General features: G+C 43.2%; 1 protein-coding gene across 1 annotated transcript; it reads left to right on the top strand.

The window, feature by feature from the left end:
- The first annotated feature begins 532 nt into the window (after window positions 1-532).
- On the top strand, window positions 533-16,455 carry sall3a (spalt-like transcription factor 3a). Its single transcript, XM_074684149.1, has 4 exons — window positions 533-1,916; window positions 10,422-13,574; window positions 13,976-14,310; window positions 14,800-16,455. The coding sequence occupies exons 1-4, from the start codon at window positions 1,835-1,837 to the stop codon at window positions 15,229-15,231; spliced, it is 4,002 nt and encodes a 1,333-aa protein (XP_074540250.1). The 5' UTR covers window positions 533-1,834; the 3' UTR covers window positions 15,232-16,455.
- Window positions 16,456-16,787: the final 332 nt, after the last annotated feature.

Below are 16,787 nucleotides of genomic sequence, written 5' to 3'. Positions count from 1 at the left end.
ATGCCCAGTGTGTTTATTCGGTGTCACTATGAGCTTGCAGCAAGAACACTGTTTCTCCTTTCACGACTTTGCGCATGTGAAAAGAAGAAAGAGAAACATTCATGTTTGGAAATATGTTATAAATTGTGTTTATGTAGTGCTTTGTTACAGGACATGATGAAATAATCTTTTATTTTACAGTATATTACTTGTATTTTATGTGATAACTGGTGTAAAAAGACAAAGGGCTTCAATGGCCACCACCGTGCGTGAAATGTCCATAAAGTTGACATATAGATGAGATCTTGTGATTGAGAGTCTGCCGTGAAAATACAAAATCGACACGCTCATAAAAGAAAAACGCCCTGTGAGATTAATATGACACCCTGTCCCAACAGACGTCTTGGAGATATTATATGATGGGAGGTCAGATCTGGGTGTTCACATGGAGTCTGAGGGCGATCCATTGAACAGTAACGTGGTGGTACATCCTAGTGGTGGCTGAAAGCAATGGGCTGAACCTCTGCTTGGGGGTTAACTCTCACACACAGCGCAGTCCCCACACACACGGAGCCATGCCCAACACCGAGAGACCGACAGCGCTCGTGGGCTGCCAGAAGATAACTTCAAAGTTGGCTTCTATGTGAGCGCGCGAGCCGCGTTGAAAGAACGTCACTGATTGGCTTTTTGAATCGGAGAAGACGCGGCGTTTGAGTGTTTCGCCACAAAACATCCAGAAAAGCCACTTTTGGAGAGCGCACGGAGGCGAGCGGCGCAACCGGGAGGTAAACCACTGCACGAGGAAGAGGAAGAGGACGCGGTTAACTTCTTCTTCAACGAGAAGCGGTCAAGCGACCTGTCTCCAGTGGGAGAAGTGACTCTTTGATCACATTTACTTTGTCATTGTAACTGAGAGGAGGACTGGTGCGAACCGTGGCAGCGCTTTCTCGCAAGACGCGCGTCAAAGTTTGGAGAGCGGAGCCGCATCATCAGAAAAAAAAAAAAACCTGCTTTCAACTGACAAGAACTTTATTCATCCTGTCCACTCTCAAGTCACCCGGAAGCTACTTTTCGATCAAAGTTGCTCTGAAACATCCATGAGACTGTAAACATCGCTTCATTCAGAGTCGCCTCCTGAAGGAAGTGCGTGCTCAGCCTCGGAACACACAAATAAAGTTTCCGAGAGGGAGAGAAAGTGCGCCAAGCTCGCGTGTCAGACTTTATGAGAAGGAGCTTTCTGAAGTTGTGAGCTAAAAGCGGGATGACAAAGTTCAAAGTGCTGTAGATGAGGGATACTTCGAAAAGAACATGGCTGTGAATCTTCGGCTCTTGTGAATAGGTGCGCTCGGTGAGAGGAGGCGAAATAAAAGAGCCTGACGTCCCTGTTGCAGACCCCCCCGCCCGCCCCGTGAGCCGGGCATAACAAGAGATTTGGTGTGTTGTGTTGTGTTGTGTTGTTGGGGGAGGCTGGATAGTAAAGAGAAAAGAGACGGATAAAGTCTGAGAGTGAAGCGGCTAATTGCTCAGTCCGTCCCTCATTACCATATCCAATGCGCGTCCGCTGGACTCCAGCCAATCCTCCCCACCTTCACACGATGCCATTAATCGCGAGGCATTATTCACTATCATAATTATTATACCGACATGCGCAATCCAACGCACAGCAACAGCAGCAACGGCAGAGGCAGCGACACCGGCTAATTTCACATTTTTTTTCCCCCTCTGCGCTCCGCTTCCAGACTATCTGCGAACTTTTTGTTTGTTGATTCATTCGCTCTTCGCTGATGTATCTGCTAAACGCAGAGACATCACGGAGCGCAAAAGCAGAAGCATCGCCAGCACTGACGCCAGCAGCATGTCCCGACGCAAGCAAGCCAAGCCGCAGCACCTCAAGTCGGACGAGGATCCCGCGCTAGCTGGGGTGGTTTCCGAGCACGGTGAGTGGACCCAATCAGCTGAGGGCTCCTTTTCTTACACCACTGACAACTTTGTCTCACAGTTTGGCTCCACATTCTACTTTGCTCTTTAGTCTTAAAATCCTTTCTTAAAGTTTTACCTAAAATGAAAAGTGGTTGGATTTTTTTTTTCTGATTATGGCAGGTAATCCTAAGAGGAACATTAGCGCAGTGTAGACGCAAAGTTCCCGAATGAATACACTTTCATAGAATTATGAAGTCAAAAGTCCATCCGCTACCGACAGAGAAGTGTGCGGCTTTCGTTGGAGAAGTTGTTTTATTCTCAGACATCAGTTCAACCTGCAGCTCCTCCAGGTTGTACCCCGGCTGTTGGCTCTGATAAATGACTTTACAGATGAATGTAACGAATACACACACTCATTTGAAGCAGTTTACACTTCGAGCCTTTCTATGATATGCTGGAGGCCTTTTTTAAAAGGCATGTTTAGAGATATAATTGATTTAATACCGTCGAACATGCCAAATACTGGAGCTGTTTGTCCTGAAATATTTCTGAGAAATTCACACAGTTTGTGTAAATGCGTAAATTCTAAAATAAAGGCGAAATTTTCCGGGGTGACATGAGTTTTAAAGGTAGCATTTATTCAATATTACCGGTTAGAGTTGTGAAATCAAAAAATCCGCTGAAATTAAAATAAAATATGCGATATAACATGTATTTAATGTCACACAAAATCGTCAAAAATCTGAATTTTCTTATTTTTATCCTTGTTTAGCATTATTATCTTTTGTCCCTGAGCGGCTGTCTGGCTCTCCGAGGAGCAAAATGCGGATTCTGTTGCAGGTCGAAGCCTTGTTTTGTTATGGAAATGTTTTTTGTTTACCCCCTCACATAAATTTAGCACACTTGATTTGTTCCCTTTTGCGCACAATGTCGACAACATCGGTTGACAGAGCTCGTCCTCGCCATGTGGAAAGCAAAAGGCTCATTCATGTTGTGTTTTTTCCCCCTTCTTTCTTTTATTCTGTATTCAGGTTTTTGCGCAATAAAACGAGCATTATGGAGTTAATGTCACATCTTATGTAAAGCTTAATGCAGCAGGAATTAAGGGAACAACATGACATCTGTGGGGATGTTATTTTACATTTGTTCCACTGAAGATCATGTTTCTAAATTTACTGTTATTAGAAATAACATTAATAATAGATTATTTATCAATATTAATTTATAAAGACATAGTTCATCTTTTTGTAATTCCATAAAGAATGATCTATCCATTAAGTCATTTTTAAAAGCTAAAAAATACCAGTAACAATTCACTGCTCTTAAAAATCAACACTTCTTTGTAATGTTTTTGTAAAACATGTTTTTTTTTTCCCAGGCGTCCTCAGATTTGGCAACAAATCACTGCTTTTATTTAGATTCACTATAAGCTAATGTTGGCCAACACACACACACATACACACAGAAACACACACACACTCTTTGCAGGGCTTCTTTACAATAGAAGTGCGTGATGTAATCTCAGGGGAGCAGCTCTCTTAGCACGGGGAAATGTTGGTGAGCGGAGGGAAACACAGCGACCGGTGACTCGATTCTTTCATGAGGTTTACTCTAATATTGTCACATTTTCACGTTTTGAAACAAATGTTTCTGTTTCACAGTTGAGGAAATCTTTTCAAGGCTTTTGTCACAGATACAAAACATCCATCATGATTCTCCTCTGGACTGAAAAGTGAGCCTTTCACTGTTTTTAAAATATAACTGCTAATATAACTCCTTTTTATTATAATTTAAGCAAAAATCATCCGAGAAATGATTTCATTTGAAGATAAAACATGTTGAGGATTTGCAGAAGTCCAGGCAGTCTCCTCCTGGCCTCTTTTCTCTGTTTTAACACACACCCTCCTTCAGAGATGTGTATCTTTAAAATAAAAATACCCTCACGTAGAGACAGTGCTGTGGGTAACCCATAGTATCCACACAATGTGCCTGACACTGGAAGTGGCCGTGGAATGTTCCTGTAGCAGCACCATAGTGGCTCGCTTGTTTTTCAGGACAGACGTCGCAGTGAAACAATCCTAATCCTTTGGCAGAACACACTGAGCCCATACACACTTAAATAAACCTAATAACAGCATGTCTCATCCAAAGCTACCTCTCTCTCACACACATATACACACACATACACACACAAGCTACAAATGTCACACTGTCAGTGTATCATTGCAGCATGATCGGATTCTCTGTTGCCTAACGCCGTGCTGCAGCTCGTGACGACACTATTGATCGCTGGCCCTGACAAATCATTGTATAAAATGTCAGAGGAATTCAAAAGTTCCAATCTTCAGACGCTGCTTGATTCAGACTTTAAATCTATACATGTTGGGATGGTGGTGAAGAGAAAGTCAAGACTCCGAGTGGGGATCCAGATGTGCTCAAGGACAATCCGTCCAGAGTGCTTTTTGTGAAATTAGCTTAAAAACAAGACAAACTCAGCAGAAAAGAGCCTTCATGGAAACTCAACCGTGTTTGTTCTTTTTATTTTACAAATCTTCAGCTTGATGCAACCCTCCTCGCTGAATATGTGTCACTCTGCAGCTCAGCCTGGACCTCTTTCATGTGCTGCATCCCTGAAAACATGAAAAACTGCATCAGGTGCCAACAAGCCCATGTCTGGCACATCATCTCCCCCTCAGGCCTTCCGGACACTTGCCCCCCTGGGGGAACGGAGGGGGTGTCTGTGTGTGTGTGTGTGTCAGTGTGTAAGAGGAGGAGGAGGGGGGTCTGCTTAAGAGTGCTTCTATAAAGCTTGCTGACTTAACCTTTGTATAGCCAGGCGGGCCAGGTCCTGCCGCTAGATGTCAAGCTCCTTGTACCGTTAGAACATGTGTGCTGTTGACCTTGGACACAGCTTAGACTCGTGTCCTAGAGAGTGTGAGCAGCGACGGGCTTTTCGTGTCATCACTGCTTCTGCTTCAGGCTGCATCTCTGAAGGTGTGCATGCAGACTGTGTGGGAGGCGGAGGCAGACATCTTGCACATGAACACACTTTTCTTACACAGATTTCGAGGTACGGTCTTACAGGTCTGAGTAGGGAGGAATAGACACAGTTCACAGGGACAAAAAGCACATTTTCTAGACATGATGCAAAGATGCTAAAAATGTGTGTCTTGATCTGAGGAGCCACATCAGGGAAGCTATTTTATCATACTGTTATCAAATAGACAAAAATATATGAAACAAAGGCTCAGTTTTTATAAAATGCTGCATTTTTTGGCCTGAAGATATTTAATTCTTCTTCTAATATGTTTTTCACTTTGATTGTCAAGTAAAGTCACAAAACATGGAGCTGTCTCCATCCAGGACAGCCTTGTGTTGAGAGTTATGAGGTGCAAAAATGTTTAAGTTATTGAGGAAATCCCTGCTGACAGTGACAACATGCCTCCCCTGCAGTGGGGCTTTGTTTGGCTTTTGTTTTAATCCCCTCTCACCATTGGGTGCAGGCCTCTGGACCACCCACACTGTTGTGCCAAAGATGTCTTCAAGAAGGCACTCAAATATGGCCGTGTCTTAATTACTACTCAGCACTGAAAACACACACACACACACCAACAAGTTAGGCTCTGATTGAGAGGAAGGACGAGACAGTACAGGCTGATTAAAAAAAAAAAAAAGAGGAGACTGCAATCTGAGGAAGAGCTAACAAGATTTTCAGCTTAAAAGCTTTGATTCTGTCATCCGTTTTTTGTTTCTTTGAGTGGTTTTGTGTTGACAGTTCGGCTGTTTTACTTGGATTTGATTGTGAAGTTTAGTTGTGGAGAAGCAGTTTGAAAACAGAGGTTATTCAGGTAGTTATTGATGATGCCGTGTGGAGTGTAAGGTGAAACTGTTTTTGAGCTTTTGATCTTAACACAAGCTGCTGCAGAGCTCTTGATGTAAAAACATAAATATCTGATCAAGTATGTCTCCAGTCTGCTGAGGATGACAGACTTCAGACCATAAAGCCTCCTTACTCATCTCCAGCGCTTTGGTAAATCCACACACACACACACACACACACACACGCATGCACACACTCGGACAACAAGAGCCATCTTGACGGGTGACACAGTCATCTGGACGGAGTGCCGTCACTGAATACTGTATTGCAAATGCTTACACAAACAAATCGTTAATGTTTTGGCTGCTCCACATCTGCAGGCGATGACAAAGGCCTCGCTGTTCGCGCAGATATGACTGTACCACTCTGCAGTAGGGCTGACCAGGCCGATGACACACATTTACACACACACACATACACACATACGCGCACACACATTTACACACACGTACAGCTGTGCTGAGAACACTGGAGCGTCTCCAGATCTTAGGATGCACGGATCATCCTGGGAGATGATTTATCTGGTTTCTAGCAAAAAGACAATACAGGTCGGATTGCAGGAGGAAAAGTAGTTTTTAGGATGATCTGTTCTTTTAAAAAATCATGCAAAAACCAGGAGAGAAGGAGAAGAATTTATGCAGGCATTTTTACTTTAAAAAACAGGTTAAGCATTTGCATAATCTAGATTTGCCCTGAGCTATCGTGTGCCGTTGAGTCTATAACTAAAATAATGTAAAGCAACAGTCACGCAGCACTTCGTCCAGTTGCTTTCCAAATCAAATGTAATGAATAAAAACTCCTAAATTCATGACTTTAATTACAATGCTGGCTTTGCAGAGTTTGAGAACAAAGAATACAATGGAAAAATTCAACTGGAACAGGAATTCAAACATTGTTGAACCCAGCAGGCCTCTTTTTTATTTTTTTATTTTTTTCTCACCCTGCTCTCCAAACTTGGGCAGGATCTACAGTGACGTTTCTCTCTGTTAGGGTCCAAGGATGCTGGAGCAGACTGCAGAGGGAGGGGCACCTCTAATAAGGCTGCATGTCTTGGCACTTTTTGGAGATTTCTCTTTTTTTATAGTCAAAAAAAATGTAAATTACATGATTTTTTTTTGCTGGTTTGATGGATTTGTTTTAGTTTGAATGCAGGGTGAGAAATTATTACGCCTCTTAAAATGAAATACCAATGACTAAACATCAACGCTGAGTAAATGTTACCAGTGCCATTGTCAGTGTGTGTGTGTGTGTGTGTGTGTGTGTATGTGTGTGTGTGTGTGTGTGTGTGTGTGTGTGTGTGTGTGTGTGTGTGTGTGTGTGTGTGTGTGTGTGTGTGTGTGTGTTTATCAAGTGAATCTGGAAATTGTTAAGAATGAGACAATTTGTAATTGTTGAATGCTCGGCTCAATGCTCGGCTCTGTGGCCCTCACAGAATTGGTGGAAAGCATGAATACCTCATCTGATATAATACGTCAGATTAGCGGTTTCAGTTAGCATGCCAAAGATTGCTGGCCAAGATAACGAACACACAGATTCAACATCTACAATCCCCCCATTGACTGCGTTCAGCTTAATATTTGCATCTCAGTAAATGAAGACTCTTAAAGGAATGAAAAACGGATTGAATTTTTTTTCAGCCTTCCCTTTTTCATGCTATGGGAAAATCAATACCCCCTCTACACACACACACACACACACACACACACACACACACACACACACACACACACACACACACACACACACACACACACACACACACACACACACGTTTTCTCATTGTCTTGCATACTCTAAACAACTCCAAATGTTGCCTTCACACAGCTGCACAACACAACAGCACCCTTTTAGTTTAGGGTGATCGTGAATGCAGTTCGGATATTTCTCAACTGTACAAAAATTAAAATGAGTTTTGTTTTGTAGCGTTTTGTAACATAATTTTACGTAGAAATGTCTAAACTGTTACAGATCGAACCACATCTGTAAATATAAAAAAGTTCTTACACATTTTGATTTTAGCTTTCTGGAGTGTTTTCCTAAAATGTGAAGAATTCAGAAAAAAAAAATCCTCACAACGTTCTTGTGATAAATTTTGCAACAAACCTGAAGATACCAAGTGGGATTGACGTGTTTTAATTGTAAAAAATATGAAGCTAAATTTTCCTATTTGTCGTTTAAAATTTAAAGAAAAAAAATATTTTTCTATTTCTGAATCTGAATCCACCTGTACGCACTAAGTGTCCTCCAGTGTCTGTGTGTTTACCAATCTGTGTAGCATTCAGGTGTTTATCTCTACACATATAACCTCTATTTGTGTGTGTTTTCTACCAGGATAAATGTGTGTGTGAGAAAGTGTGTGTGAGTGTGTGTGTGTGTGTGTGTGTGTGTGTGTGTGAGGTCAGAGGGAGACAAAGCCCCCCACTTGTGATTGTATGAATGAATAAAAGAGATTGACAGTAATACCATTCTAATAACTAATCAGCTCAGCACAATGCCTACTCATTTGTGTTGACCTTTCAACCCCCAATTATGGAAATGAGTCCTGCTGTCCGCTGCTGGGCTAAGGAGATTTCTAGCCAGCTGTCACGTGTCACAGACGGTTCCAATCAGCCTCTCCTTTTCTCTTCTAGATTATGGCGAAGAATTTTTTTCCTTTTAGTGATGTACTCTTACAGAAATTGAGAACAGATATTTCTTTAAACTTAGTCTGATGAATGCAAAACTAAGCATCGGGGTTAAATCATTACTGAGAGATTAAAACAATAACCACCGATCTAATTTTATATTTGTGAAACCTTTATCTGTTTTATAAACTTGGACGTCTTTCAGTGGAATATATATATATATTTTTACAATAAAATCATGGATCTCTCTTAAGCTTTTCTATTGGTGACTAATTTAGTTACCTTGATAGCTCATACCCCCTCCTGATCTGAGCTTACAGGAGGAGTGATGAATTCCTCCCCTTTAATGAGTCACTGTAATTGGCATAAATTCTTCATGTGTGCTTCACCATGGTTCGCTCCTTTTTCACCTTTGAAATGAGCGGATGAACTGTATGATTGTCGTGATTACTCACATGCTAAGCTCGGTCAGACTTAAGCGTACAGGAGACGTGTGCGTTTAAAATGTGTGGTTTGTTAAAGGAGTTTTTAGAGGTAATATTTCTCTCTGCGTGTCCTCGTCTGTGACATTCACAGCTCAGGCTGGTGAAACACGTTGCACGAGTTGAACTCCTGTGATAGGTTGAGGCAAATTTATAAACTATTCAGGGAAGTATTTATATTTTTGTGCTCTTTTGAGTCTCATTTTTTGAAAGTTAACTCACAAGAGCTGTTAACCTAACCATGTTTCACAGCAGCTTGTTTTATAGAGGGACTACTTCTTTCTAAAATAAATCACCTTTATTCCCATTAATGCCCCTAAAACTGTCCTAACAATTTATATTGTGTGAATAGTGTATTAAATTGTTTAATTTTAAGATAAATTGTTATATTACCAGGTGTATGTGAGGTTTATGAGTGTAACCAGACCAGCCGACTAGGTGAAAAAACGTCCGTTCAGGATGTTGTGGTAGTAAGAGAACACACTTCCTACGCTTAATGAAAAGGAAATATACATGAACGCAGACAACCAACAAAAAATAAACAGAGGAGGGAGGCAGCTTTTACATGGTTTTGATCAGGTGTGAATAAGGTCCATGTTCAGAGCCTGCACAGGCTTGTTTGACTCTTGATGGTTGCCTGTGGAAGAGGAAGTGGCTTCCTACAACTGTGATTAAACATGTGTAACTAATCAGAGTCTCTGCTGCCATGGCACTAGCATGTAATTTGTTGAGTCTTATTTCAGAGAGCATGGGGAAGGGAGAGAGGCAGAAACACAGAGACAGAGAGAGAAAGTATGACTGGGTTTTTTTTTATTTTTATTTTTTTAATGAAGGAAATGTTTTGAATTGTAAAAAATAAAAATACAGACTTAGAAACTTTATGTTTAAAACCATAAATTCTGCTTTTAACCGCATTGGATCAGCAGACCTCTGCACTGCACTTAACATGGTTTTCCTCACATCATGACAACAGAGTGTTTCAGCCTGGGGTCCCCTGCCTAGACTCAGGGCTAAAGTATTGCTTTTGCAATGCTAAATGAAAAGGCCAGGCGTTTGAAATTCAGGTGGAAATGACTGGGCTTGATAGCAGAGGGGAATCCTAATGGGGCCATCAAAGTCCTGATTTGTACCCAACAGATGAGGCAGCTGTGAATTGTATGAAATATTGGAAATCAATAGGTTCTATGGAATTTCATTAAGCGGCAGTATCCACAATTGATAGGCCCTCATAATTTGATGGATTGCACAAAGAAAATTATTAGCTGGCTCTATGGAGAGGGTGTGAATGCACAAACCTGGGTCTTGAGAATTGGTGAACTTGGGCAATTTGTTCAGAGTAAAAAAAATAAAAAGAATATTGATTTTGGTTATGTTAAAAGAGAGAAAAAAAACAAAGGTTAAATCTTTGCAGCACTGCACTGCAAAATATGTGTGGATTCTTTATTGATTATTTATTCATTAATTCTTCTCTTTTTGCTCCCTCCTCCCTCCTCTCCTCTCCCCCCTCCACCACCGTGACCCCTCCCCTCCCTGCAGCCCGAGGTGATGTGCAGGAGGATGCAGACAGCGGGAACGAGAGCCGCAGCGGCAGTGAAGAGACGCATATATGTGAGAAGTGTTGCGCTGAATTCTTCAAGTGGTCAGACTTCTGCGAACATTTAAAGAACTGCACCAAAAACCCACTAGTACTCATCGTGAATGAAAACGATGACGCACCCAACCCCTCACAAGAGTACCCCACAGAGCTCTCCCCTGTCCCCAGCTGCCCCAGTGAGCAGGATGACAGCGAGGACCCCAGGGAGGGCAGCCACAGCCCCACTGGTGAGGGGGATGACATTCCAGAGACAGTTAACCTAAATGGGGTGGACGTCCTTGAAAAGGAGGATGAGCAGATGGAGGTGGAGCTTTCTCCTGAAAAAGCTATGGATCTTGAAGAGAGAGATTTGACATCACCCGAGCCAGACAGCTCCCTACCTCAGCTCGGCGATGTCGTCCCCTCCACTGTTACAAGCTACACCATGCCGAGCACCAACGTCACCTTGGAGACTCTGCATGGGACTCGGGTCGCAGTCGCCCAATTCTCACAGAGCGTGAGGGCGGCAGCAGGCAGTGGAGTTTCCACCATGGCTATTCCCATGATCCTCGATCAGTTGATGGCCCTTCAGCAGCAGCAGATACACCAGCTGCAGCTGATAGAACAAATACGCAGTCAGGTGGCTCTCATGAACAGACAGTCTGCATCACAGGCTGCTCTCAACCATCATCACAGCAATGTGGCTGCAAACCAGGGGCCTGCTTCATCCTGTGTCCCCCCAGTCGCAAGTCAGCTTCAACTTCACAACTTCATCACACCCCCTGTTCATCAGCTGCCTGTCAGGTTGCCAGCCACTCTCAATGGTCAAGGTCCTTCACCTCTGACCTCAGCAATAGAGGGGCCTCTCTCTCAAACGCAGCAAAATGGCAGTCAGCAATCCACCTCTTCAATCCCCAACACATCCTCAAATAACTCTGCGTTTCCTCCTCCAAGTGGTTCTGGATTGTCATCTCTACTCCCCTCCTGCTCCTCCTCAGTGTCCAACAACAACATTAGCACTAGTAGTAGTGTGACAGGAGGTGGCATTAACAGCAGCTCAGCTCTCCCCAGGAACTCCACCACCCCTCCGTCACTCAGCCACAGCAGCCTCCTGAGCTCAGCCTCCAGTCTACCACTGATACCTCACAGCTCGTCCAGCAGTGTTATCTTCCCCAACCCGCTGGCCAGTATAGCAGCCACAGCTAACGCGCTTGATCCCCTCTCTGCTCTGATGAAGCACCGCAAGGGGAAGCCCCCTAATGTGTCTGTGTTTGACACTAAGCCTAGCTCCGAGGACCCCTTCTTCAAGCATAAGTGTCGGTTCTGTGCCAAGGTTTTTGGCAGTGACAGTGCGCTACAGATCCACCTGCGTTCCCACACTGGGGAGAGACCCTACAAGTGCAACATATGTGGCAACCGTTTCTCCACCAAGGGGAATCTGAAAGTCCACTTTCAGAGGCACAAAGAGAAATATCCACATATTCAGATGAACCCCTACCCCGTGCCAGAGTACCTGGACAATGTGCCCACAAGCTCAGGCATACCATATGGGATGTCTTTGCCCCCAGAAAAACCTGTAACCACTTGGCTGGATAGCAAACCAGTCCTTTCCACAGTTCCCACCTCAGTTGGGCTCCAGCTGCCTCCAACGCTGCCGAGCATGATGGGAGGATTTGGCGACTCTCCAAGCCTCACTCCACTCAGCAGGTCCCCTCACCTACCATCCCCACCATCAAGTGAGTGCGCATCTTTGTCCCCCAACATCATCACTGACTCTGGCATGACCACTACTTCACCCTCCCCAAAACCCAGCTTAGGAGGCGATGCCCCCCCTCTCCTGAAACCAGAGGGTGTCCTCTTGCCTCCAAGCTGCCGGAATAGGCCAGGAGAGAACACCACCACCACAACTACGGTAACTCAAGTGGTCCTCTCCTCTACAGCCACCTCCACCACATCATCCAGCAGTGGCCAGGCCACTGAACCCATCACAAACCCCAACTCTGTTTCTAACCCTGTCTCCCATCCAGTTCTTCCCATGCTCTCGGACCAGTTCAAGGCCAAGTTTCCATTTGGAGGCCTACTAGACTCTATGCAAACCTCAGAGACATCTAAGTTGCAGCAACTTGTTGAAAATATTGACAAGAAGATGACTGACCCAAACCAGTGTGTCATCTGTCATCGAGTCCTGAGTTGCCAGAGCGCCCTGAAGATGCATTACCGGATCCACACTGGTGAGAGGCCTTTCAAATGCAAGATATGTGGTCGTGCATTCACAACCAAGGGAAACCTGAAAACACACTTCGGTGTCCATAGATCCAAACCTCCACTTCGGGTCCAGCACTCCTGCCCCATATGTCAGAAAAAGTTCACCAATGCTGTTGTTCTGCAGCAGCATATTCGCATGCACATGGGAGGGCAGATCCCCAACACCCCTGTCCCTGAGAGTCTGCAGGAGATGGACACTGACCTCTCCTTCGACGAGAAGAGCTTAGACGCGATGAGTAATTATGATGATGACCTGCTGGATGAAATGGAACAAGCTATGGAAGATGAAGCAGACTTGAAAGATGGAGATGTGGATCCATCCAAACCCTGCTCACCTGGCAGCTCCCCCCCAACTTCCATCATGTCCAGCATTGCTGCTATGGAGAACCAGATGAAAATGATCGACTCCACTGCCAACATGACCCGCTCATTTGGTCAGAAGCTCATGCAGAACGGCAGCAGCTTTGGAGGAGAGACCGATTGCTTTGCCGCTGATTCGCTGTCAGCAATGGGGGATGCTGAAGGTCAAAGCCTGGGGAGCCCCGCTTTGTCTGAGTCCTCCGGCTCTCTGCAGCATTTGTCCCCAGCTCACAGCCATTCTGAGAGCCAGCGATCCAAGTCCCCAGCTACACTCAACAATAATAACAACAGCAGTGCCATGACAGCAGAGGAGGGCCAGGAGAACAATACGGCGAGCTTGGCAACGGTGAAGTCGGAAAAATCAGAGACCCCATCTCCGCTCTCTGCAAGTGAAGGCACCGGGGCCCTTGACCTGACTGCCACTCAACCTGGCAGGCACTTTATCAAGGAGGAGAGCCACTTCAACATGCTGTTCCTGAGCAGAGATCGAGGTGTGTATATGTGCGTGCGCGCGTTTGTGTGTGTGTGTGAAATTGACTCAAACTTAATTCTCATAAATCTCATAAGTCATTAAATATGTTTACAGATTTACTTGGCATTGGCTTCATAAAACATTTATACATTTAAAACACAAAGTCTTAATATTGTTATCAAAATGTTAAACATGAGAAAAGATATGAAAAACCTCATGTGTCAATGTAGAGACAGAAAAATATTGCAAGACAATATATTACAAATTGTTGGTTGATGGTAACCCATTGTAAACACATTTTATTAGCAGCAGTGTCACAGGGTGAATTGAGATTGCATTTTTCCCTGACTACCAGCTTGCAGATTAACTGATTTTTTTTGTTTTTATGACCATGACGTTAACTTGATCTGTCTTTTTCAGGGCTGAGCACCCCAAACTTGGCCAGCACTGCATCAAACATGATCAAAATGGAGATGAATGGACACGGCAAGTCCCTGTCGCTTGACAACTCACACCTGCCTGTGGGCATCCAGGTTCCTGCTGCAGCTCCTCAGACCACCATGAGCCCCAGCATGAACCCCATGCTGGCTCCCCCACCACCACGACGCACTCCTAAGCAGCACAACTGCCATTCGTGTGGGAAGAATTTCTCCTCAGCCAGTGCACTGCAAATCCATGAGCGCACACACACTGGAGAGAAACCTTTCGCCTGCTCTATTTGTGGAAGGGCTTTCACTACTAAAGGCAATCTGAAGGTAGGAGCTTGATCAAAACGTGGCCTATGCAGGTTGCAAAAATGCATCACTGGATACTCTGGGGTTGAACATGTGAAATACTTTGTCTACATATCCAGCCTCAGATTTTCCTTTTTTTTTTTCCTGATTCTACGCAAGCAATAAGGGTTTAAATTTTACAGTACACTACTGAATGATACACACAAACTTAGAATTACAAAAGCATTTCACATCAATGAACAGCAAACACTTCTCAAATGTGTTGTATAGTATATTTTAATATTTAAACACAGCTTAAGGTCCAGTGACACCTTTATAATTTTGTTGATATCTGTTCATTTTAACTTCACCATTGTTTTTGTTTAATTTTTACATTACACAATTTTCGCATCACCTCGTGGTTCTTATTAAAAGATTTAGCTTGGTCCCATCTTACCCCATGTTTATCAGTGTATTTGTCATGCCTCACTCATGATGTTTCTTTTTTCTTTTTTGTGTCACTAATTTTAGGTTCACATGGGAACACACATGTGGAACAACGCTCCAGCCCGGAGAGGCCGGCGACTGTCCGTGGAGAATCCCATGGCCCTGCTGGGCGGGGATGCCATGAAGTTCAGCGAGATGTTCCAGAAGGATCTGGCAGCCAGGGCTATGAACGTCGATCCAGGTTTCTGGAACCAGTATGCAGCCGCCATCACCAACGGGCTGGCAATGAAGAACAATGAGATTTCTGTGATTCAGAACGGAGGCATCACACAGCTCCCCGTCAGCCTCGGCGGTGCGGGAATCACTTCACTGGGAGCCATGCCGGGAGGAATGGACCGTGTTCACACTGGCAGCAGCCCTCCCATGATGGGTATGGAGAAGGCTGGTCTAGATGTGGGGGCCAGTCGCCCCTTCTCCAGGTTTATGGAGGAGAACAAAGAGATTGGGATCAATTAAAAAGACTTTTCTCTGTTATTCTGAGGTAGGCGTTTTGCAGCGACTCTAAAAACTGTCTGAGTCTGATAAGGAAAGAAACTGCTGATCCAGTCTGAACTCATGCGTACTATATTATGTACAGATTAAATATTTTTGTTTGGTTTTGGAAATATGGTATTTAGTATTGATTAGAGGTCTTTGCCTTTCACTCATCCCCTCCTCACTTGATATTTCGCCTATACGAAGAATACTTTGTCTCTTGTTTGAGAATATGTCGTCTTGCAAGATTTGCATGGTACTTATTGGTTTTTATCAGTATGTTTGACTGCTTTTATGACTTCTTTTGAAAACCAGGATCCTGCCTCATTGACTGTGGGCAAGCATCTAATCTGGACTGGACTAAAACTGAAAATATATTTGTTTAAAGACGGTCTGGTCGTTGTCTGGCATCCTTGTTTATGAATGCTCTTTTAAATATAAAAGGGGCATGGGTAGACTGAAGAAAAGACTGAAGACTAGTGTTTCTGTGCTCGCCTGATATTTTGTTTTTCATGAACTAGAAAACTTGAAAAAAATAATGTTTGAACTATTTTAATCTTTACATTAGTCTCCCAGCATTGTCTTATAATATTGTCCTGTGTCTTTAGTATTTATGATATTGACAAAAAAGCGGGTATACAAAAATATATTTAATGGCCCAAGCATTTTATTGATCCATTTTTTTTTCTAAACTGCAGGCTTCACTGATGAATATCTCTTTAATAAAGACAATATGTCGTTTGAGTTGAACAGCAGAGAAAACTGTACGTTTTATTTGGATATCTGTTGAGACTATGTGTATCTGGTTACATGGTAAAGAGGCTTGAGATATCCGAAGCTGCTATGACCACAACCCTGCTTTTAACCTTTGTAAAAAGAAAAAAGAAGTGATCCTTTTGAAGAAATATCTATGTATAGAAATACAGACAAATCTAAAACAGGTATGCATATTTTGTATCACATAAAAATAGACATCATGAGTTGAGAGTATTTGTCATGTTTGTGAATGCACTTTTTAAAAACAAAGACGTTTTGTCTGTGAGTTACCGTTAACCTTTTGACTGAGCTATCTATCACATGCTGTTTTCATTGTTTTCAGCGTACCACTCCTACAATTTGCAGAGTCGGTTCTCTGTTGTTGCATCTGTGCTACTTGTCAGAGTGCAAACTCATCACTCAATCAAACCTTCTTAAATAAAAATAAGAGAACAGGTGTGTGTTTGAATGGATTCCTTATCTGCAGCGTGTCTTCTCTGTCAGCCTGAAATTCTAAATTCAGTAAATATTCAATTTCTTTATTCAAATTTTAATGGATTACAAGAAAAAGAAACATAAGAAAGCTCAAGGAAAAATAAGGTTTTGTGGTTTTGGCCTTTCCACTAACATAGAGCCGGCCTGAGTTGAAGCGAAAATAAAATTTATTTCATTGTTAGTAATTTTGTGAAAATAATCTATCAGACATTTAACTCATTATTCAGTTATTCTGTTCATCAACTAGATTTGCTCACTGTAAGAAATTTCAAGAATTAGTGGTAAGG

This window comes from Halichoeres trimaculatus, unplaced genomic scaffold (genome assembly GCF_033239565.1).
Source record: "Halichoeres trimaculatus isolate MK-OKI-2021-1 unplaced genomic scaffold, fHalTri1.1 fHalTri1_scaffold_12, whole genome shotgun sequence".
Taxonomy (NCBI): Eukaryota; Metazoa; Chordata; class Actinopteri; order Labriformes; family Labridae; genus Halichoeres; species Halichoeres trimaculatus.
The sequence above is the reverse complement of the archived record's forward strand: the minus strand, read 5'-3'. Positions and strand labels throughout refer to the sequence as shown.